This window comes from Tricharina praecox (assembly GCF_024521635.1).
Source record: "Tricharina praecox strain CBS 144465 chromosome Unknown BZA05scaffold_11, whole genome shotgun sequence".
In the NCBI taxonomy this organism is placed as follows: domain Eukaryota; kingdom Fungi; phylum Ascomycota; class Pezizomycetes; order Pezizales; family Pyronemataceae; genus Tricharina; species Tricharina praecox.
This window is the reverse complement of record NW_026250413.1, coordinates 78109-100618: the sequence shown is the minus strand read 5'-3', so window position 1 is coordinate 100618 and position 22510 is coordinate 78109. Positions and strand designations below refer to the sequence as shown.

The following is a 22510-nucleotide window of genomic DNA, read 5'->3' as shown; positions in this document are numbered from 1 at the left end:
GATCGGCACGTACGAGTTCGAAGGCTAGAAGGTGGACAACGTTCTCGATCTTCACAAGCTCTTCGGCGGGCCCAACTCGAAGCTTTCAGCGTTCTGGTGGAAACACATCATCCCAGAGGCTATTGCAGTGCCAGCCATACATCAAATAGGGGACAGCTTGGGGGCGCATGCCCTCGCCTCTTCTATGAGCTTTCTGGTCACCGATTTCCCTATCGATCTCTCGCGAGCCAGTCTCGTGTCCGATCTGGAGCGCCTAGTCGTCGGGGAGCTAGTGTACACCCACGATGTAGTCCGCTCAACTATAGTGACTAAAGATCGGCGCGCCGGCTACATGAACGTAGCCACCGCCAACAGCACTGACGGTAAGGTCCCTGACGAATACGGCGACATCATCGGATCGAGCCCAGGGGTCACCACGATGTCTGTCCGCGTCCTCATCATCACCCCCGCCGTATGTCTCCTCATCTAGGCTTTCGTTATGTTCAGGGCAGCCTTCCTCTTTTCCGAGTACTGGGGCAGTATCCGCAACGATAGCTGGCGCGGCCGCTACGTGCAGCGCACCATCCTATTCTCCGCCATCCAACTCTACCGTCTCCTGGACGAAGAAGTCTCGGGTGAGCGCCGCTGGAAGGGTCGTCTCTCCACACACCCCTACGTCTCAGACGTCTCGGAGAAGTACACGCGACGCTACTCGGAATCCGTGCCCACGTCCGCGCCGAAGTCTGACGGCTCTCCTTCGCCCTCCCCGCCGCCGGAGACTTGTGACGGCACCTCCAAGTCGGAGACTCGGTCCGAGATCCGCGACGTTCCCCCGTATGATGTCTCCCCAAGTGTCGAAGAAGGACGCGATTCGATGCGTCCACTGGTCACGCCGTTTGTAAGACCCACGGTCATCCCCATCCAGCAGAGTAACACCTCCGAGGATAGGTTCGAGCTGGTCATGACTAGGCGTTGGAAGCCGAATCCGAACGAGAGCGATGCGGTGCATTGGAAGCATGTGCAAGAGGAGTAATATCCCACTCTCGCAAGACTGAATGGCTCCAGCAGCCGCCATCCACTCTGACCTCAGAGCTCATTTTTCTCTACCAACCCACAACTTCCGTCTTCCCTTTTCTTCCCTTCCCTTCCTTTTCTTTCCTTCCCACCATCCAGCTACCGAACACTTCACGAAAGTCTCCACACACGTGAGGAATAACACCAACAACGATAACAACAACCATGGCGCCCAAGCCACCTACTAAGACGGCGCCCTCCTCGCCGCCCAAGCTTTCCCAGCCCGCAGGCATCCTCAAGAAGACACAGCTAAAGAAGCCGAAGGCGAACACTGCCGCCGCCGCCACCACTATAAAGGCCGCCATCATCAAGATCACCACCACCACCTCCACCTCCACCTCCACCGTCACCACCGCCACCACCGACAAGGCCGACGACACCATGTTCGACACGCTCATCGAGCGCCTGCAGTCATTCGGAGGCCGAGCCGGTACCGTCACAGCACATGCTCTCGTCCCTCGTGGACGAGAGCGCGATCGACGAGTGGATCGAGATGGCAGAGAACGCGATGCTGCGGTATGAGCTAAAGTAGCGGCAGAAGCAGCTGCGCTGGGCGATCCAGCGCTGCATGTATCTGGAGAGGAAATACGAGGCCGCCAATCAGGAAAAGTCCTACCGGTTTCGTGCGTTGAAGAAGAGTAGGGCGGTCAAGATCATTGCGGTCAATATTGGGGTGGGTGGAGATGAGGAGGAGCAGGAGAAACAGGTGGAGAAGGAGTGGGAGCCGGTGCACAAGATGCCTGGTTCCTGATTAGATTAGACAGATAGGAAATGGGAAATTGAATTAAGCGAATCATGACTTGTGATTCACCATGGTGGTTACCGACCCAGCATACGTACAAGTATGGACAATTGAGCTTTAGTATTAAAATTATGTGGGGGGGGGGGGGGGGGAAGCTTTGAGCGTGAAAATCCGGGCGTTTTGGGGGTTCCGAGCCATAGTCACAAAGGAAAGGTGTGATCCGGCTCACACCTCTGACCTCTCATTAGATCTTGGAATGAATTCCGCTCCATTCCGCCTGCCCATAAAGTGCGCGCTCCGGCGGTAGATGGAGTGACATGACGTGAAGTGACGGCGACGTCCAGCGGCACACTTACGCTACTTCTCACAGCAACAGTGTGGACAGGACTGGCTATTTCATTTCATTTCTATCGCTGTACTATCTACTCCAAGCCTCCCCACAAAGCGCCTTGAGCAGTTCCTCAATTCCCTTGATACCATCCCTACTACCCGCAATCAATCCATCTCGCCGCCAGCTCTTGAGACACTCCAGCGCTTCGATGGCGGCGTCGCCCATACGGCACCTCCGGTCCAACAAGGTGATTTTTGCAGCCCTGAACACACGTCCGGGCTCTGCGCTCATGGCCGGAATTGTCAGGTACCTAGTCAAGTGCCATCCTAGCGAGATCTCTCCACTGAGGTTCTGACAACTTTGCACGCCTGTAACCCACAACACCGGCGATCTGCTCGCCTGGTAGCGGGGGATCCAGCTGGAACTTTTCCATCATGTCGACGACGACACAGAGCCGCCGCGGGCGCTTGCGGTTCCACTTATCAAGTGAGCTTGATCTGTTGGATGCGCCTTCAGTAGTCTCAGGCGGCGCAATGGCAGGGCTGGGATGTGCAGTGCTGTATCCTCTGTAGAATTCCTTCCAGACAGAACCAACAGTTTCTTCTGCTGTTGCAATCCATTCCGGCTTCTCCTTCCACTCCATAATCACGTGACTTGGACGGCCGTCCTCCACCGTCGGACGGGGACTGAACCGTCTGGCACCAACTGGTGATGCGTCTCCCCCCTCCTGCACCTCCGTCTGGCGTCCCTTCTCCACCTCCTGCCCCTCCCCCCCAAGCCCGGTCTCCACCGGCCACGGCCTTGCGCTGTGGTTGATGCGGTACGCGGGATATGAGTGCGGGGGGCTGGTGCTTACCTTGGTGGCCGGGCGGTCAGCGTTCGCGGCGGTAGCGAGGCCGGGGGCCCGCCGGCACAGGTTGTGCTGGTTCCCAGACATCTCTGGTAGATATTGTGTTAGCATTTATTGTTGCGAGTGAGCTTGTGTGATAAGACGGATCTAGGTGCTTACTTGTGATAGTAGATGGTAGATTCGTTCGAGATTTGAATGTTTCGTTGGGAATTTGCGCAGAGAGTTGTGTGAACTTGCGATGTGTGTGATGAAGAGAAGAAGAGAAGATGGGGAGAAGAAGAGAAGTGGTTGGGCGTGGGGTTTTATAGATAGATGTGTTAATGCTCAAGGCTAGTCTGAGGCGGACGAGATTCAATCGCAGATGGTAGGAGAAGGTCTAGTACCAGCCTCGCATGGCTATTAACGTCAACTTTCAACGTTCAACTTTCAGCACTCGGTGTTGTCGATTCCAGCCGTGCCATCGAAAGTTCGGAGCCGGAACGCATGTTCTTCGATTCGAGTACGAACAAATCGTACGGATTACCGGCACTCGCTACACTCACGACACCCCAGTACGGATCATATGGTTGAGTCTTTTGAGTGCCGGAAAATTTACCGCCGCATGGAAAACCGAGTGATGCGTGGTGGAAGGGACCGCTCCCCCGCACTCGCATACGGAATAAACCCGCTGCAGCGCACAGACAACTCCGGAGATTGCAGCGTGGACTTTTGGCCGCACTCGGTCGGTATGACCCGCTTAACAGCTGGACGAGCTTCATGATCGTTACGAACCACGGTGCTGCTATGTAGTATGAGGTATGTACATACCCAAGTACCGCATACCCGTTTCCGACCACAAATGTGGAGTTAAGCTGTAGAGTACATACCAACCTCGAGTGCGATCACATCCTCACTGATGTACTGGTGCCTTGTTCGCCAGGACATGCCTCTGGAAGGACGGAAATTTGTTTCTCCGCGAAATGATGTTCGTCAAGAGAAGATCAGTCCACACATACATTGGCCGCCTTTCTGGGAATCCGGGATCGGCGGCTGACACTGCCACATGCACTCGCCGGTAATACACGATACACGACCACTAGGCATACCTGGGTACATACCTCTAGGTGGGTAGCTACATGTGTACATACCGGTACCCCACCGACGGCATCAGCCTGTGCGGCCCCTCCTAGCATCCTAGTCGTCCAGTATACCGATACTTCCTATAGGCTACCATATATACTGCTTTCCACATCCTTAGTACTCGTCACTCGTGGGCACTGGGCTGGGTATTCACTTTCAAGTGCGCACTTGGAACTATTCAAGTCTTTCCAAGATGGATATAGATAGTTCTGGAGTGCGCGTTCTCGCGAGTCGCATCCGCAGTCGCAGTCGCAGTCGGCACCAGTCCCACGCAGCACGCTCGCGTTGTGCAATGGTAACTATTACTGTGCATACATCCTGCTTGTTTGCTTATTTACTCACACGCCCTCACTCAACTCCCCCACCCCGCTTCGCAATGCGCATTCGTCCGGTGCGCGGTAGCTATTATGTACGGTATGTATGTTCCTCCTGCACTGCCGACCAATGAATCTATGATACCTGACACGGCCGACTCAGTTCAGTTCAGCTCAGCTCAGCTCGGTGCAATTACTTACCTAGGTACTTGTGAGTATATAGGTACATATTCAGCGACCGGCCCCGCGATAACCTATACCGCCACGGTACATCCCCGAGACACCCCGCCAATCGGCGGATCGACGCCAGTCGCCGGTAGGATTCCTGGATTCAGGGCGGGGCTTGGATGCACGCGCAATCACAGATTCAGTCCTTCGATGGACAGCTGTCACGCACTGTGTATACTACCCAGTACTGCGCTGCATCAAACACAAAAAGAAAGCACGTACGTACGTTCATTTGTACCAGCAGTTGGGTAAGTAGAACTGCTGCCTAGCACACGGCTCTTTGCGAGAATTCTCACGCCGTGGTGGGATACCTACCCTCTACCTGGTATGAGAGATGTTTACCGGTGGCTGCAAGCGAGGTATCGATATCGATGATGGGGCACCACTTTATTTTTAGCCGGTGATTCGCGGCTCCAAGGCTTGGATTGAGCGGGCGACGCCCCATGAACCGCGTCCGAGAACCGAAAGAATCCGCCTTAGGCGGGGGAGACTGGGAGGTAACAGCCTCGCAGACTGGAGCTCGCATCAAGCCTACGGCTGGGGTTGGCTGTTGGGACTGGGGATTAGGGGCCAACTGCAGTGGAGGGGCTGGGGAGCGGCCAACCATGTCGATCGCGTCGGTCGAGTCGATACGTATCGAAGTCCCTCGCATGTACTTGAGAATCTGTGGATGGCTAACAAAAAAAACAGAGAGAGAGAGAGAGGCTGTCCCTCCCCGTCCGGCCGCACCATCGTCGAATCCGAACATACCGTACATACATACCTTCCCGACCCGTCACTGTGCTTTTAGCGATTTGCTTTTGCTGTGGACGAAAGCGCGGAGGAGGAAAAAGCAAGTTCGCATTTCGCCGTCGCATTGGCTGCCGGTCCTCACGGGCTGCCGGGGCCGCTTCCACTCGGCGTGGAGTAAACGCCTAGGTAGGTAAGCCTGCTTATCGCCATTGTTTTTGCTTCCGCTTCCGCTTCCGCCTCTGCTTTTGCTTCTACCGCGCACCAGGGCCCCAACCTTGGCCGTGGGGAGCAACCGATCTCTCTCTCGCCCGCTGCCCACAGCCCAGCTTCTAGATACGAGATGAATAATGATGAGACTGCTATAGAAATAGCATCGCTACTGCTGCTGCTGCAAACGGACCCCACAAAGCACAGAGCACACCTCGCCGAGTGCACGTCGTCGTCTGCGCATTATTGTGGAAAGGGAAGCACATCATGCACGCTTGTCGGGGGGGGGGGGGGGGGGGGGGTGAGCACGCCAACGCCGAGTGGACCCGACCCCGCTCTTTGAGTCCTTGACGCGGCGACGACGACGGCTGGATGGGCTGGATGGGATGGGATGTCTCGCTTTGGCGGGTTATGCTGGAGAGCAGTACCTACGTCAGTACTTGCTATTACTTGCGAGTTGCGAGTTGCGGGTTGCGGGCTGCGGGTTGCGGGCTGCGGGTTGCGGGCTGCGGGTTGCGGGTTGCGGGTTGCGCGTCCACCGTCCGTTGGCAGTGGGCATTGCTGGCTGCAGAGTGCGCCGTACGCCGTGCCGACCTGGGTGCTGCCTGTCTAGTATCGAATTAACCTATCGCCTCGCCGCTGGGTACTGGGTTGGTAGAGCTGCTAGGTAGCTGGTGTAGGCATTCCAGCATGTACAGTACACAGGTGGGCAGGGTATCTCCACGATTCCCGCGACACCAAGGAGATGTTAATCCACCAGTGGCCAGCACCGTCCATTTCCCTTCTTTCCTTCTTCCAGGCCCTCTTCCTCTTTCTTTCTTTCCTTCTTCCAGGCCCACCATGGTCCACCACCACCACCACCACCGCCATCCTACATATGTACGGTATGTATGCACTCTACGGTAGATGTCTGTAGACAGCGTTCTTACCCCATCATATTCATCCTTACCCCATCACATCCTTACAATCCTGGACAATCCAACGCTAACCAATTTACGGCGATCCCTCCCTGGCGATCCCTCTGGCGCTCCCTCTCTCTTCCCTGGCGATCTCTCCTAGGACTCTCCGCGTGGAGAGTCTTGGAGGCTCATCGCTGCGCTAGCCAACTGACCGACTGCATTGACCGACCGACCGACCGACTCTCATCCCATTTCCGCGGTGCGGCGGTGCGGCGGTGTGGCGGTGGAACTGGAAGTCTTGAAACTCTTCGAAGCCTTGGAAATCTTCGCAGTCTTGAAAGTCTTGGAACTCTGCGGGTGGTGCTGTTGGGCGGGAGGGGCAGCGCTGGTTGCGGTCTGGCGTCGTGATGTGGTGACGGGGTGGAGGTGAGGGGGTTATTCGTGAATACGGAGTCCGGACTGGCCCGACACTAGAGTATGTAAGGGGGAGGGAGTGCACGGGCGTCGAAACGAAACGGAAACAGACAGAAACACGCTATCCGGAAGTACTTTACGCCTCCTACCGTCTATACATACACACCGCGAGTACCTACTCTAGGTTCTCTACTCTAATAGTAAACAACTGCAACTAGAACTCCGCGACTCCGCCACGCCGCCACGGATACGGAGGCCATCATCAACTCTCAAGGTGAACTTCTCAGAACTTCCCAGATACGGTAGATAGTCAGATACGGTAGATACTTTATAGATAGAAGGTAGAAGGTAGAAGGTAGGTAGAAGTAGGTAGAAGGTAGGTATCGTCGCACGTAAGCTACCAGAATAGAGTACATCCTTCCGTAACTACATCTTTCCAAGTTCCCTTCTTCCTTCCGTCCAAAAAAAAACAGACAGCTTGGAAACTGCAACTGAGTAAGCCATGTAAGAAGCAGATACGATTGTTGGGTAACGCATTCCTACATCAACGGAGAAAAAAAACGAAGAAAAAAAGCACATCGAAGACGCCGTGATCACAGTCCAGAGGTCCACCCAAAGAAAATCAAATCATACAAAGAAACAAACAAAAAAACTCTCCAAACTCCTAACTACACCGACCCAAAGCCCATCCCAAAACATCCCAAAAGAAAGTCGTAGTATCGTAAAATCGCATTAAAAAAAATGATCTGAAAAAAGGCAGACCCGTCACCGCACACCGAAAAACCAATCAGACAGCCTATTCATTCTGCACCTGCCTCCAATGAATCATATCGCTCTCATTCAGACTCGGCCTCCAATGCCTAGTCATGACAAGCTCATACTTATCGGCGGAGGGTGCATACTCCGAGATCGGCCTTCTCCTATCCGCTGAGAACGCCGCTTTCCCTCCCTCGCTCTTACCCCCCGCCCCCGCCGCGTAGATCGGCGCCGAGCTGCGCCGCTCATGCAGCGGCACGAACGCGGGGCGCACGAACGGCGTGACGAGAGGGCGCATGGAGTCCCCGGCGCCGCCACGGCCGTCTTCGGCGCCGGGCGAGAGGTCGTATGCGGGAACCGGGCGGATCTCCGCGTGGGTGCCGGATTTGGACGTGGCGTCGTAGGTCTGTGGTGGGGGGGAGGGGGAGGGCGAGGGGGAGGGCGAGGATTTGCGCGCGGAGGTGGGGACCACCTCGAATTCCGAGAAGCGCCGCATGTACTTCTGCGAGACGTCGGAGACGTAGGGGTAGAATGATAGCCGGCCCTTCCAGCGGCGCTCGCCGGAGACTTCTTCGTCGAGGAGGCGGTAGAGCTGGACGGCTGAAAACAGGATCGTGCGTTGCACGTACCGTCCCCGCCAGCTGTCATTGCGGATGCTACCCCAGTGCTCGGTAAATAGGAAGGTCGCCTTGAGCGCGATGAACGTCCAGATGAACAGGCAGATGGCCGGGGTGACGATGAGCACCCATACGGACATAGTGGTGACCTCCGGGCTAGAGATCACAAAGTCCGCGTACTCGTCGGGCACGTGCCCGTCGGTGCTGTTGACCAGCGCCTCGTTGACGTAGTTCCCGCGCTGCTCCTCGGTGGTCATTGTCGTCGACCGCACCAGCTCGCGCGTGTACACGAGCGCGCCGAGCACCAGGCGCTCCAGGTCGCTCTGGAGAGTGGCCTTGGACAGGTCGATGGACGAGTCGAAGTCGAGGAATTGCATCGACGACGCGAGCGAGTTCGCGCCCAGGTTGTTGCCGATCTGCTGGATCACCGGGACGCCCACGCCCGCTGGCAGGATGTGCTTCCACCAGAACGATGACAGCTTCGATCGCGGCCCCTCAAACAGTTTGTTCAGGTCGAGAACGTTGTCCACCTTCTTGCCTTCGAACTCGTACGTGTCCACCTGTTCGCAGTAGACGACCGGTCTGCGTGGTGCCACTCTGTATCGGATACGCCCTTGGTCCGGAAACGCTACGTCCCGGGCTAGGTACCATGGATCGATGAGATTCCGTGTTTCGCTTTCGCGGTTCGCCGTGTGCGGAATCATCAGGAAGGAGCGTATGCTCGAGTTGGTCGGAGGGGCGTAGAATTCAACGGTCGGGACCGTCGTCTGATTCTTAACGAAGAAACCCTCCGGATTCAGAGGTACGCCGTCCGAATCCACAGGGAAGTATACTTCTTCGGCCTCAGTCGAGCTGGCGTCGTACCAATCGTACCGGGTGTTGCAGATGCCAGAGGCGGTGTACTTCAACCCGGGGGCCCTCTGGAAGCCAAAGTCGACGCCTGTGACGACGTAGGAGTAATCCAGTCTGAGGCCTGGCTCGGGTCCATTCGGGTCGATCGGGGTGAAGTTCATAACATATCTATTCTTGAGGGTGACCTTCATCTGCACCAAGTCCGACACGGCGCGGAACGCGGTGGGGCTCTGGAAGCGCTGCCAGTATTCGTAGAGAGTGGTCGCGTTGGCGTCGACCCGGGGTGAGAATATCTTCTCGGGGTTGACTCGGGCGACGTGGCCGAGGCGGAGGTTGCCCGGAACGAGGACACCGCCTATGGCGTTGGCCCCGAGCAGTGCGAGCGAGAGCGAGATCAGTCCGATCCCCAGCCAGAAGGTGTTCCAGTCGATGCGGCCGCGGCCGTCGCCGACGACGAAGACGCACGTCTTGTAGCAGTACGCCACCGCTAGCAGGATGATGGTGACGGGATCGTTCGTGTTGTAGTACCCGACTAGCATGGCATAGCGATTGCCGTTTCCACGGAGCGGGAAGAAGGTGACGCTGTACATAGGCTACGTTAGCGCACCGTTCCGCGAGTGGTCGCGGCCGTCGAAGGGGTCGTCGATGCATGGTACTACTCACACGAGATCTTTAACCAGACGAGCGATCCCGACAAATATCAAGATCAGGAGCAACGTGTATGCGGCGATCCACATACTGGCGTCCGACGACTTCACGGCAACGGCGCGGAGGAGCCGCCCGTCTGTCGTGGGCATGTAGAACCATTTCACGACGCCGAGAATATATTTGGCTTCGGTATCGATGTTGGTGACGATGGAATCCATCGCGGTTGGCCGGCAATATGATGGGGACTTTCTCGAGTCTTTTTTGTTTGTTTGCAGGAAGGAGCTATTATTTTCCGTGTTGGCTCAAGAGGGGATATCTACCATCCGCAGCGGAGAGAGGCTGAACCGGCGGGTTGTTGTATTTGGGATGGGATGCGGGTGCCAGTGGGCATTGCGGGTGCCAGTGGGTGGTGGTGTTGCGGTGCAACGTTATAAATGCATTTCGATCCAACCCCGCAATCAACAGAATGTACAATCAAATGCCTTGGGGGGCACACCTTTTTTCGCGCGCAGACACAGGAGTTGCGGCTCAGTTGGCATGTACACGTCTCACGGTGGTATCGAGACACGAAAGATAGGCCTGCAGATTTTCGTCAGAAAGCACCGAGCTGATTGGGGGGTTGGCCAGTTGCGTGGAAGCTGACCTGGTAGGTGTCTTACATTTCTGTGCCGACTCGAGGTTATTATTGGATGATCGCGTAGTCGGGACGAGTTTTTTTCCTTCTCAGCAAATCCGAGTACTGAGGGAGCCGCGGACTTGACTCGTCGACTGGATTGCACCTGGTGTTCTGCATGCGCTGGAGCCTGGACAAGGAGGAGGCGTGTTGCAGCACTTGCTCCGCGTTGTTGGGATGGGATGCGTCCGGATGTCCTGCGTTTGTTACTGGTCACAAGATGGTTGTTTGTCCGGCCGAGAGTGGCTCGAGTCTCGACGAGTGGCTGCTCTCGAGCAGTTGTGTTTCGAGCAGTTATGCGCGAGGTCGGGTGCGCTTATCGAGGCGGCGAAGATGGGAGGAATGCTCGAAGGCCACTCCAGTGCAGCCTGTGAATCCGAGAGCTGGAGCTTCGTCGAGCTTGAGCTCGCGCTCGGGATCGCCTGAGGTTGTTTCAGCCACGACACGACACACACGCACAGACAGACACATAGAGACACACATGTGGTGATCGCTGTACGGTTCAGAACCAGAGCTCGTCAGACGTCGGGTGGGTGGGGCACAGGACTGGCAGCGGTGAGGTGAGGTGAGGACATGGCCGGGGGTAGGTACCGTACTCTACATACCGACACCGAGACCCAACTAACTAACTACATGAGTGATTAGGTACCCTACGTGACGACTGTCTCCAAACCTCGTCTTCCACTGGTCTGCGGAGTGAAGCACTCTGGACCTCGTCTTCAACTGGTCTGGCCTGCGGAGCAAAGAACGACTGTCTGCCTCTCGATCTCATCGCCAATTGGCCGCCGGAACGCAGAAGAGTTCGTCAATGCGGGATATCTAGGAGTCCAGGACCATCCTGTTCCGATTCGCACGCCTTGGGGAGGGGAGGTGCGGGGCTTTCTTTCCTTTCCTTGGCGTTCCTTTCCCTTCTCTTTGCTTTCCCTTCCCCGGTCGGTAGGTCGGTCGTGGAGGGCCCAGTTGGAACTTGGGGTAACCTGACGTTGAAACACGGCGACACGGCGACAGTCGGGGGGTGGGTGGGTGGGTGGAGGAGGCGCGGCTGGGAATGCGGTGGCCACTGGCCAGACTGCCTACGTTTGTTAACTAATAACGGAACGAAGTAAGTTCTAACTTAGCTCGCCAGCGTCCATGTGTTTGAACTTTGCGCGACCGTGGAAGTGTGGCACAGCCCTGCGCATTGTATGCAGGTGTGCAGGCTGTCCGCCCTGTCCGTCCGCTTAGGTCATCCGGCTTCTGGGAATCTGATATTCTGGGATTCTGGGATTCTGGGATTCTGGGATTGTCCGTATCTACCGGAGGTACTGGGTATAACCACTCGGAGTAAGCAAGATATAAGTACCTATGTTGGTACCGGCTGTCATCGCGCACGCACATACGCACGCACGCGGTGTCCCGGTGTGATCGTTTGGCAGCCTGGTAAATTGGCAGCCTGGTAGATTGGTAGCCTCGCCCGCGGGTGCAGGAACGGGTGGGTACCTTATCGATACGATACCGTGCGATAGCTAATCGATCACATCTATCACATCCAACGTGCTTTCAGTGTTTTGTTTCGACGATGGATTGGGGGACTGCAACTTCTTGCACTTCTGCGTCATGACGGGAAGCTGGGAAGCCTCGAGAGTCGAGACAGCGCGGGGAGTATAGCCATGTACACTCTCATCGCCGGTCTACCTACTCTGTCCATACCTGGTATTGAGTATGTGCTTTACTCTAGTCACTCTACATTGGCCCGCCAGCCCTCACGCGGTGGTTTCCAAATCCACCCACCCGATCGAAGATCCGCAGAGCTCTATGTTTAGGTACAGAGTTTACAATTTAGGCATCACACTTCACGATTCACGATTCACGAATTACGGTGTTTGTGACTTGTCTATTTGTCTATTTGTCTGTTTGTCGCGTCGGTTGACCAAAGAGGCTGAGGCTGCGGTACTAATTATGATAGCTACTTACTATATACTACCGGGGGCACGCGGTACGGTACGGCTCGGGTCGGATGGACACTGGAGTCATCGGTCTCTCTCTCCGCCTCTGTCCCTCCTTCGGCTTCGGTACTAGTATGTACTAGTGATAGACATCACCCGACGCCCGGGACTCGGCACCGAGCCGACGGAGACGACGGAGGCGATGGAGCCGTGGCAGCTGCCAGCTGGCTCGAGCACACACACATCAGTACGTATAGTTAGAACTTGGGTGCTCGTTGGGTGGCTGGATGCCAGGCTGGATGGATGAGTGGATGGTTGGATACATGTTACCACTCCATCGTTGATTGTTGATCGTGTTGGATCGGTGACTTTCACGATGGTGGTGGTGGTGGTGGTGGTGGGTGGTGGGTGGTGTCGCTGCTGGTGGTGGTGGGCCGTCCAGCTCCTGCAGTTCGCCTAGCGGGCCGGGGCGGCGGGGCGGCGGGGCGTCCCACGGTCCTAGGCGGCAGTGCGATACCGAGTTAAGTACTTCTTACTTCTTACTCTACTTGATTACCGTACTTGGGTATTATTGTTCGCCTCGATCAGCTGGATCTCTGCGGATGAGTTGCTCTCCAGTTGACTGCACATTAGAGTACACCTCCTCCAAGCTCCAAAGAGTCAACGACTCGAATACTGCATCTACCGGTCGCATCCGTCCAGATTCCAACTGGTAAACTTCTATGCATAACTTACAAGTACTCTAGGTAGTGGTTGTTTCCGAGAATAGAACACGATGTCTACTGCTGCTGCTGCTGCTGCTGCTGTTGCTGCAACGATGATTCTGCTGATTGATCCCGTTCCCACAAATGCATGGCAGGCTACCAGTAGGAAGTGGCGGTGTCGTCGCGCACTATCGAATATGGGTATAGCGTGCATGGAATAAACGCAACAAATGGCTCGCCAGTGCGACCAATCGACAGCAACTGGGTGATGTAGGTACTGGAGGCTATTTTGAGAAACACGCATCGCGGATTCGCGGCGGGGATTGGGATCTGGAGACTGGAGTGCGTGTCGCGGTTGTTTGACAGCAGCTGTGATAAGTACATGGAGTACATGATTACTTACCAGGTAGGAGGTGCCTCCGGTATGTACTGCTTGGGAATGCATCTACATATTATTCTTTGTCTTTCTCTCTTTCTTTCTCTCGATTCCCAGCTGTCCCGCTTCGGCTCTTTACGGCTGCTGGCGGTGGGGGCCGCGACGATTCTGTTTCTTTTCTGACTGCTCTAGCTGGCAGACTGGCAGTGGGCAGTGGGAAGTGGGCACAGGCACTCCCAAAATAAGCTGTTCCACTTCCATCTGACTCGTCACGACTCGCGGCTCACGACTGACGACTCACTCCACGAACCACGGGCAGAGACAAGTATCTATGCGAGTTCTGCTGGTTGGTATCGTACTATGGATGGGTACCTCCCCGCACTACTATACGGCAGTCCGTGTCCAACTACGTGGAGAGTCAAGTCAAGGTATGTATCGTGCATGGATAAAAAGCAAGGCTCTGCGGCCGACGTCCGCGAGTTGGTGATGGGTTTGTAAGTAGAGTAACTACTAGCAGGCTGCAGAATATCTACATGGCCGTGCTGGTCATCCAACTAGTTGACCGACTAGGTACGCCCCCCAATGCTAGCTATCCATAGTAAATAGTACATCCACCACATCCCCAGCTCGCCCACGCATGCCTGTCCGCCTGCTCAATGCCGGGCGGTGCTCGATATGTTTTTCGTTGCAGTTGCAGAAAGTCAACGTGCAGCTGCAGAAAAGAACTGCAGTCAACGGACTGTCTCTGCGCCGCATACGTGGGCTCTGGCTCGCACTGCCTCGTCCTGTTAGGTACTTCCCCTTCCAGAAAATCATCATCATCCTCCCACCTTGTATTTTATTTTTATTCGTATGTGGGAATATGTACGCTTCTGTCAGCCCCGGCTGTCGCGAATGGTCATCGCCGCAGTGGATCCCGCCAGTGCCCCCCCCCCGTGTGGGTGCGTGAGTATGTGAGGTATGTGAGGTATGTAAAGTACTTATATCCCCCCACCAGTCCGTACGAGTTTCCGCCCCCCTCTCGGCACGGACGATTGCATTCATCGCCATCACTCCCCCCTCCAAAAGTACGCACTCGCTTCTTCGGTTCCTGTCACAGCTCGCCCGCAAATCATGAAGTTCCAACACTCGTTCTTCGCCGCGCAGGCGCTCTTCGCCCTGCTCAGCGCGGCGCCCGCCGCTGCCCAGTCCGTCACCCTCCAGGAGTTCGCCGACGCCTTCCGGCAGCTCGGCTACACCGCTTTCGCCGAAGTCATCCTCAGCAGCGACGAGATCCAGGACCGCATGACCAGCGGCGACGACTCCTACTTCACCGATCTGGCTGTCGGCGTCCCCGAGAAGAACCAGGCGCCGCCGCTCGATACCAGCGGCGGACGCCGTCGCCAGGCCCGATCCCTCGCCGGGTCGTACCAGATGAGCAACCCCCCGAGACGGGCAAGGAAGCGCGGCTACTACGAGGAGGAGCCCGACATCCCCACCGGTGTTCGCCAGTCCTGGTTGGAGGACCCGAGCGTGGTCAATCTCGGCTGCGGCATCGGACAGGCCACAGTGAACAAGGGTTCCGGCCAGGACGTCGAGGTCGCCGTCGGTCTCGGCAAGACTGTCAAGTCCACCGGAAAGGTCGTCAAGTTCAAATACGGTATCATCTACGAGGTTGAGAGGTTTGTTTCTCCACGCTTTTTCCCCCCGATAATCGTGACGGATCGCTAACGCAGGAACCCGCAGCTGGTTCACCATTCCCCTCACCTTCTCCGACACCGCATGTGCCGTAGGCGCCGAGAACTTCCTGGATGCCGCCAAGGAGCAGGGCGTCGTCGACACGATCGACAACACCACCTCCATCACCATCTTTGCGCCCAAGAACCCCACAAAGAGCTGCAACGTTCTCGACTACGTCGTCGCTGACACTGTCGAATACTCTCCTTACCTCTCGGCTCGCACCTACACCGCCATCTCGGGCGCCAAGATCGTGGTCACCAAGGACAAGGACGGCAGCTTCCGTGTCAACGGAGACAAGATCGCGCAGACGGACATCATGCTGAAGAACGGTGTCATGCACACTCTTGACAACGTAAGTCCGGTCTTTATCATTTTTCGAGATCACATCTGATCGCCCTTTGTTTGTGCAGAAGAAGACCTACAAGAGCTACAAGGAGGTCCTCAAGGTCCCCACGGACGTCCTCAAGGACCTCAAGGACATCCACAAGTCCAAGCGTGATGTATGTGCTGAGCATTGCGACGATATCATTTGCACGGTAGCTGACTATTCCTCGTAGGAAGTCCCAGAGTACGCCGTAGAGACCCCCGAGTACACGACCGCGGCACCCACCCACCCGTCGTATTACCCGCCTGCAGACACCACCACCGACTGCGAGACCACCACCTCCACGTATGAGACCACCACCACCGACTGCGAGACCACTTCCGTGTATGAGAGCACTCTCGTGTACGAGCCTGAGACTACTCCCGTCTACGAGACCACCACTCCCATTTACGTGCCCGAGACTACTCCCGTCTACGAGCCCGAGACCACTCCCGTCTACGAGGCCACTACTCCCGTCTACGAGCCCGAGACCACTCCCGTCTACGAGGCCACTACTCCCGTCTACGAGCCCGAGACCACTCCCGTCTACGAGACCACCACTCCCGTCTACGAGCCCGAGACCACCCCCGTTTACGTGCCCGAGACCACTCCCGTCTACGAGCCTGAGACCACCCCCGTGTACGAGCCCTCTACTCCCGTGTACGAGCCGTCTACCACAGTCTACGAGCCAACCACCGCCGTCTACGTTCCCCCGGTCTACGAGACCACGCCCGTTTACTCGGTCCCCGTGCACAACACAACCATGACATACGCAACCACGCCCTCGTCCAGCACCTACGCACCCAGCAGCACCGTAAGTCCTCCCACCCCCCAGTTCCCAGCAGACAGCCACTAACATCCAGTAGGACACGCCCACCTACACCTCCAACAGCACCTCGCCGACGTTCACCTCGCCGCCCATCGAGTCGCTCCCTGTCGGCGGCGGCGCAAGCACTATTCGCGCTCATGCCGCGCTCGTCGCTGGTGCTATCGCTGTGCTCGCGTTCCTTATGTAAAGGATGGAAGAATGATTGATGATTAATGAGAGGGATGATGGGATGGAACGGAATGCTTGCATGGATCACGGTCTTTTTTGGGGTATGGAGTTATTTCTTGTTTCTTTTTTCTTTTTCGATTTGGATTGTTCTTCTTGGAGGTGAGTGTTTCCGCATGGATGGGGTAGATACGTAATGTGTAATGCCTGATGCGGAGTTTTGGAGTAATCTTTTTGGAGTGGGGGGAGAGGGGCGATGGATGAGGGGACGAGGGGCGATGGATGAAAGATGATGAATGATGGTTGATAGACTGGATGCGATGGTGTGATGAAGGAGGTCGATGGCGGAGGTCGATTCGAGAATATAAAAACTTTGTGATTGCTCGAGCTGTTGAGTCCCGCAGAATACCTACTAGAGCCCGTGAACCAAAAGTTGTCCATCGAAGATGAAGTCGATAGCCATTCTCCGATACTCTACATAGAGTCGACGCTATGCGCCGATGAAGTCGAACCAACTTATTCGAGACTCGGAATAAGAGTGAGTGAGTGAGCGCCGATGAGTCGACGCAAACCCCGAGACGACGATTCCTTTCGAGCACCATACCGTGTGCGCTAGACTGATTATGTTGAGGGTAGTACCGAGTGGAGGTACCTTTTGGAGAAGAGGAGGGCTACGACGCGCCGCTACAGCGCAAAACCGACAATCCGAGCCTCTTCGGAAGCTCACTTTCAGATATTGCGAGGCGAAGGGATTAGGCTTGTCATTTCTGTATGGAATTGGTGGTGGAATTTCTTTATCGAAATGTTTTATTGTAGATATCTCTATCGGCCATAACCTTCGGGTTCCATGCTGTATGAACAATCAATCAATCTATCAATCAAGAGTGAGTGAGTGAGTGAGCACCGATGAGTCAATGATCCCACTCCCACAATCCACCTCCCACTCACACCCACCTCGCACTCGTACTCTCGCACCAGCACTCGTACCTAAGTAGGTATCCCGTCGAGAGAAATACTTAGGGCTGTATCACGATGCTATCGTAACTGCATGTTCAAAGAAGATTCGCCCAGAGGTTGAATTTAAAGTACCGACTAGACTACTAGTAGCTGGAGAGGTATTGAAATCGGTGGGCGGAGGCAGATCAGTGTCATCAGGAGATGCCACGAAGGAAGTAACGCGCAGTCGGGAGGAATAACGGGAGTGACCTCAACCTCTTGCTTACCTCCACATTTTTTTTGGTTTATTCATTGATTTAATGCATGGTATCTAAATCATGGAAATTATCCACCCGTCCTAACCTCCACATGGGGAGAGAGAGAGAGAGAGATCTTCAGTTTATTTCGCATGCAGCCTATCACCTCCACAGGTGACAGCGCAAAGCGTATCACGTGATACCATATTTCCGAGTGATATCCCATGCTCCACCCGTGATGCCAAAAACAAAAACCATCACCACCCCGGCGGGTGGCTTGGAAACCCCAAGAGCTGAATAAATAAGGCATTTACCCGGTTTTGAACCGGAGACTTTCCCTCAGCTCCCCTCGTCGATTGCGTGGCCCTAGACCACTGGACCAGGGGTTTTTTCCGTGATGGAAACAGCAAATTGGAAAATATGAAGTGGTGGGTGCCACCCCGCGATAGGACAATAACAACTGAGACGACGTGACGCCCGTTAAGTAGGTGCCTATTCTGCTTCCCCGATACACCCCCTGACGGCCCCGCAGCTGGGCGTCTGAATGATTCTTCCGTCTCACGCTGCGGTATACATCTCCTGCTTCGACGCACCGAGTCTTCCAACAAGAGATGTGCTCTGGAAGAAGCGACGTATGTACTCTCAATATCTCCTCCGTCTCAGGGATACCACTGTTGGGGCGAGCGCGTGGACATAGGTAGGTGCCTATGAGGGATCGGGTCGGAAACTGGCACATACATACGAGGATACCTAGGTCGACCCAGATATACCAGTAGCACACTGCAGAGAAGTGGTCGGACACTGCACTTTGTTCTTCACCCGTTCTCTGTGTCTGCATGGTGCGTTCATCACTTCTCGGTGCCGGCCTAGGCGGAGGGAGACGGGCTTCCACGCCGAGCCTGTTGTCTGGAGTTAGGACCGTGGGCTGTGCACCGTAACTTCCGAGAAAGGTTGCGCAGCTGAGCTAGAGTGGAGAGTCGAAAGCCTCGGTATGTAGAACAAACGCAACCGTTGAACCCTTCGGCCTTGCGAGTGATAAAAGCGGTTTCTACCCTCTCTCTTGAGAGAGATTTAGGTGGCTTCCCTATCTTTCTGATTAGATAGCCTCAGCTATCTATCTATCCTTCTGGATTCTGTGAGATAACTAGCTGGCATTTTCCACGGCATTCTCCGCGTGCATGCATTGGTGACCCGATGTGAGCCTCACAAACGCAATTGACATCCGGCCATGATTGGGACCAGCATAAAGATCCAGGAGACCGTATGGCTACGGGACTGGATAGGTGGCTTGCTGTCTATCTGTCTGTCTGTCTGTCTGGCTGGCTGGCTGGCTGGCTGTCTGACTGGCTGGCGGGGTAGGTACCCAGTCGCCATTGGCCGGCCACAGTTGCGTTGTGCTGCGTTGCCTTGTCTTGCCTTGTCTTGCAGTATGATACGTAGTACCACAACGTGTGGTATGCACGCCACGGCTGTGGCGGAAGGGTTCGCGGGGTGCTCACTCGGCGACGCCCAGGTACGGCTTTGGGTCCCCCGCTGGTGCTGGAGCTGCGGACTAACTAGGTACATACTGTACTGTCGTTCATAGCCCCTCGTTATTCTACTTCGATGTGCGGCTGGATCCATGATGCGTGGCGAAGCTGGATTTATCCGAGTGCTCGCGAGTGATACTACCCCGCCCTAACTCGCGGCCGGTGGGAGGGAGGGCGCGCTGGGGATGAGCGTCACGGGTTGAGGGTCTAGGCTCGAGGCTCAGCGCCGTGCATTGGCCTCTAGGGCGTAAGTGTTGGACATGGCGGTAAACAGGCTACACCGTGTGAGACACTATGAACTCCCAGTCAAGCACATCAGCATTTTACCCTCGACGGACAATCATTTCACTTCACTTCACGTCCTCTCACTGCCACATCACCCGGAAAGTAGAAACCGAACGCTGTTAATATCACCCAACTCCCATCCCTTCCCTTCAATATTTACAAAAATCCCACTCTCCCACTCCCACTCCCCCACTCATCACCATCCCCACACATCACCATCCCCACACATCACCCCGTTTTATTTATCTCCAGTTAGCATTCTTCATGCTTCCGGTCTCCTCGAGCGCCGTGTGCATAGCAAAGACGTTCTTGAGCATGTGGGGCTCGTGGCCAGCGCCCTTGCGCAGGCAGATCTGCTCCGCGGTGTTGAAGTAGTCGAGGAGCATGGGCTTGTACTCTGGGTGGGCGCAGCGGTCGATGATGACACGGGCACGCTCGCGGGGGGAGAGGCCGCGGACGTCGGCGAAACCCTGTTCCGTTACGAAGAGACTACGGGGGGTTAGTGCGTGGGTTAAGAGGGGGGGGGTGAGGGAGGGGGCTTACTCGATGTCGTGCTCGGTCTGGTCGACGTGCGAGGCCATGGGGACGACGCAGGAGATTCCGTGCGGGTCGGTCTTGGTGGGGCGGCTGGAGGGCGTGTGCATGATCGAGATCTTAGCGCTGCGCAGGAAGTCGGCGGATCCGCCGAGGCCGTTGAGCATGCGGGAGCCGTTGACGCAGGTGGAGTTGGCGTGGCCGTAGATGTCGACCTCGACGGGGGTGTTCATGCCGATAACTCCGAGGCGGCGGATGATCTCCGGGTGGTTCGACACCGTCTGCGGACGCAGGATCAGCTTGTTGTAGTAATTGTCCCAGTCGCGGTAGAAGCGCTTGAACCCGTCGGGAGAGAAGCGGATCGACGTCGCGGTGGCGAAGTCGAGGACACCGGAGTCGAACAGGTCCAGGAACGAGTCCTGGAGCACCTCGGTCCACACCGTCAGGTTGTGGAAGTCGTTGTCACCCTTGGCGAGCCCGCCGATGACGGCGTTGGCGATGTTGCCGATTCCGGACTGCAGGGGTAGGAGGGAGCTGGGCAGGCGCTTGGCCTGGACCTCACCCTTGAGGAACTCGATCAGGTTCCTGGCAATGGCCTGCGAGGTCGCATCCTCGGGCGCGTTGTCGTTGGTCATGTCAGGAAGACGGGACTCGACGATGGCGACGATCCTGTCGGGGTCGACGGGGATGTGGCGTGTACCGATACGGTCCTCGGTGCTCATGATCAGGTACGGCTTGCGGTGGGGAGGGAGATCGCCCATGACGATATCATGCAGACCCTCCATGTTGGGGGTCAAGGTGTTAACCTCGATGATGATCTTCTCGGCCATCTGGATGATCTCGGGGGAGGCGCCGACCGAGGCACCGGGGATGATACCACCATCCTCGGTGATGGCGGTAGCCTCAATGACGGCGACGTCGAGGCGGTTGTTTGGCCGGTCCTTGGTGTAGTATCCGTAGAGGAGGTCACCGGGGAACATGGACAAGTGCTTGTCAAAGAAGTTGATCCGTCCCTCGTTGATACCCTTGGAGATAGACTTTCCAACCTGGTGGGGTGCCCGTCGGTGGATCATGTCCAATGCGGCCCATCGGTTCTCGGTCTCGGCGCCGGACGAGGCACCGACGAAGAGCGAGTACTTACTCTGGCCCTGGAGGTTGTTCTTCTCGACGTGGTCGGCGAGTGCGATGGGGAGGACCTTCGGGTAGCCGACACCTGTGCTCGGTTAGACATCGTCACGCAACCCACCCGGCGAAAGGCAGAGAGCTTGATTCCCACGTACCAGTGAAACCGGACCATCCGATGTAGGCTCCCGGAGGGAAGTGGTGGAGTAGCTCCTCGGGGGTGTGGAGCTTGTTCCAGAGAGAAGGCCGTCTCACGCGGGCCTTGAGGGCGGCGGAACACATTGCTGCTCGTGACATGTTTGTTGAATGGATTTCGATGGAAGGCGGGCCTTTTCAATATGACTTATAAAACCGGAGTGCGGGTGTTCAAAAACGAGGCGGCGACGATTCCCGTGCGTGACGCAACGATGATACAGGAAAGAGAGGAAGAGTGGAGAAGTACAGGCTCAATCGACGCAGTCAAGGGCCAATCGAACGATGTGGAGAAGGAACAAGCAAAGAGAGCGGGGAAGGTGGAGTATTTGTGGGGAAGAGAACGCGCGCAAAAAGGAGCACTCTGGAGTCTCAAGCCCTAACTTGACCGATAGTAAGATAAAAAATATGGTAACGTATCGTGGCTTCGGCCGCGCAAACGGAACGGCAGCTGGCTGACTGGCCCCTCGCACCAATTGGGTGATGTCATGCCGTATGAGGATATTCCGGTTGCCCGACGCCAACAGCCGGTTTCGTTCCGAAGCGGCAGCCGGTCCGTTCAGCCCTGCGACGTCTCGGCAACAGATGATCCGGTGTGGCGTGATTCTGGCGCCACGACCAAAGGAGTCTAGCCAGCCCTGACCTTCGCCGCAGACGCTGGCAGCCAACAGGACATCTCCATCACGGTGGATGTAGCATACGAGAAATTCTTCAGGCCGATGCGTCGAGACGATTCTGATGATGGCCTTATGGGCTTTGTCTTGCGATTGAGTGGATTCGCCGGAATCCGTTCGCCGTCGGCAATAAGGCGCCGGTTGTCGATGCGGCATCGCGAGCCCGAATACCGACCATTTCGTCGGTCGTCTGCTGGGAATGAAGCTTTTGACTGGGAGACAGAGGAGTCGGAGTCTTTGAACGGCTTCATCGGCCCTCCACGTTCCCGTCAGTTCGTCGGGCCCTGGGTCGCCGTTTGGTACCGTAAATCTTGTCTTCGCCGTCGGGATACCGCGAGGGACCAGCTGGGCCGATTCATTCGAGGTCATGTACTCACAAAGCTGTCGAATTGGCTACCGGTGGCGGGCAGTACCGGTAGAGCAGATATTTGCATGAAGTGGGCGCATCGGCGGTTAAGTACGTG

At 56.1% G+C, this 22510-nt stretch overlaps 6 protein-coding genes across 6 annotated transcripts; 3 read left to right on the top strand and 3 right to left on the bottom strand.

Moving 5' to 3' along the window:
• Positions 1–184: 184 nt before the first annotated feature.
• Positions 185–1012, top strand: BZA05DRAFT_444645 (uncharacterized protein; the record flags this gene model as incomplete). Its single annotated transcript, XM_051486927.1, has 2 exons — positions 185–451; positions 509–1012. 2 exons carry the CDS (start codon positions 185–187, stop codon positions 1010–1012), a joined length of 771 nt encoding a protein of 256 aa, XP_051339574.1.
• Positions 1013–1218: 206 nt separating this feature from the next.
• On the top strand, positions 1219–1804 carry BZA05DRAFT_444644 (uncharacterized protein; the record flags this gene model as incomplete). Its single annotated transcript, XM_051486926.1, has 2 exons — positions 1219–1536; positions 1592–1804. The coding sequence occupies 2 exons, from the start codon at positions 1219–1221 to the stop codon at positions 1802–1804; spliced, it is 531 nt and encodes a 176-aa protein (XP_051339573.1).
• A 632-nt stretch (positions 1805–2436) lies between these two features.
• BZA05DRAFT_444643 (uncharacterized protein) lies at positions 2437–3063 on the bottom strand (the record flags this gene model as incomplete). Its single annotated transcript, XM_051486925.1, has 1 exon — positions 2437–3063. The coding sequence occupies one exon, from the start codon at positions 3061–3063 to the stop codon at positions 2437–2439; it is 627 nt and encodes a 208-aa protein (XP_051339572.1).
• Positions 3064–7284: 4221 nt separating this feature from the next.
• On the bottom strand, positions 7285–10289 carry BZA05DRAFT_34714 (uncharacterized protein). The gene is made up of 3 exons (XM_051481207.1): positions 10259–10289; positions 9778–10208; positions 7285–9696 (listed from the first exon to the last, which is right to left on the bottom strand). Exons 2-3 carry the CDS (start codon positions 9978–9980, stop codon positions 7686–7688), a joined length of 2214 nt encoding a protein of 737 aa, XP_051339571.1. The 5' UTR covers positions 9981–10208; positions 10259–10289; the 3' UTR covers positions 7285–7685.
• Positions 10290–14553: 4264 nt separating this feature from the next.
• BZA05DRAFT_444641 (uncharacterized protein) lies at positions 14554–16539 on the top strand (the record flags this gene model as incomplete). The annotated part of the gene is made up of 5 exons (XM_051486924.1): positions 14554–15101; positions 15166–15511; positions 15570–15659; positions 15717–16337; positions 16390–16539. 5 exons carry the CDS (start codon positions 14554–14556, stop codon positions 16537–16539), a joined length of 1755 nt encoding a protein of 584 aa, XP_051339570.1.
• Positions 16540–19698: 3159 nt separating this feature from the next.
• BZA05DRAFT_34663 (putative acetyl-CoA hydrolase) lies at positions 19699–21567 on the bottom strand. The gene is made up of 3 exons (XM_051481197.1): positions 21339–21567; positions 20068–21271; positions 19699–20013 (listed from the first exon to the last, which is right to left on the bottom strand). Exons 1-3 carry the CDS (start codon positions 21475–21477, stop codon positions 19767–19769), a joined length of 1590 nt encoding a protein of 529 aa, XP_051339569.1. The 5' UTR covers positions 21478–21567; the 3' UTR covers positions 19699–19766.
• Positions 21568–22510: the final 943 nt, after the last annotated feature.

Bases quoted from the DNA above. Each gene is read 5' to 3' on its own strand.
- BZA05DRAFT_34714 (XM_051481207.1), bottom strand. From the start codon at position 9,980: ATGGATTCCATCGTCACCAACATCGATACCGAAGCCAAATATATTCTC. The intron at 9,697-9,777 runs GTGAGTAGTACC...GCCTATGTACAG, and splicing joins CGTCTGGTTAAAGATCTCGT to CGTCACCTTCTTCCCGCTCC.
- BZA05DRAFT_34663 (XM_051481197.1), bottom strand. From the start codon at position 21,477: ATGTCACGAGCAGCAATGTGTTCCGCCGCCCTCAAGGCCCGCGTGAGA. The intron at 21,272-21,338 runs GTACGTGGGAAT...AACCGAGCACAG, and splicing joins CGGATGGTCCGGTTTCACTG to GTGTCGGCTACCCGAAGGTC. The intron at 20,014-20,067 runs GTAAGCCCCCTC...AACCCCCCGTAG, and splicing joins CAGACCGAGCACGACATCGA to TCTCTTCGTAACGGAACAGG.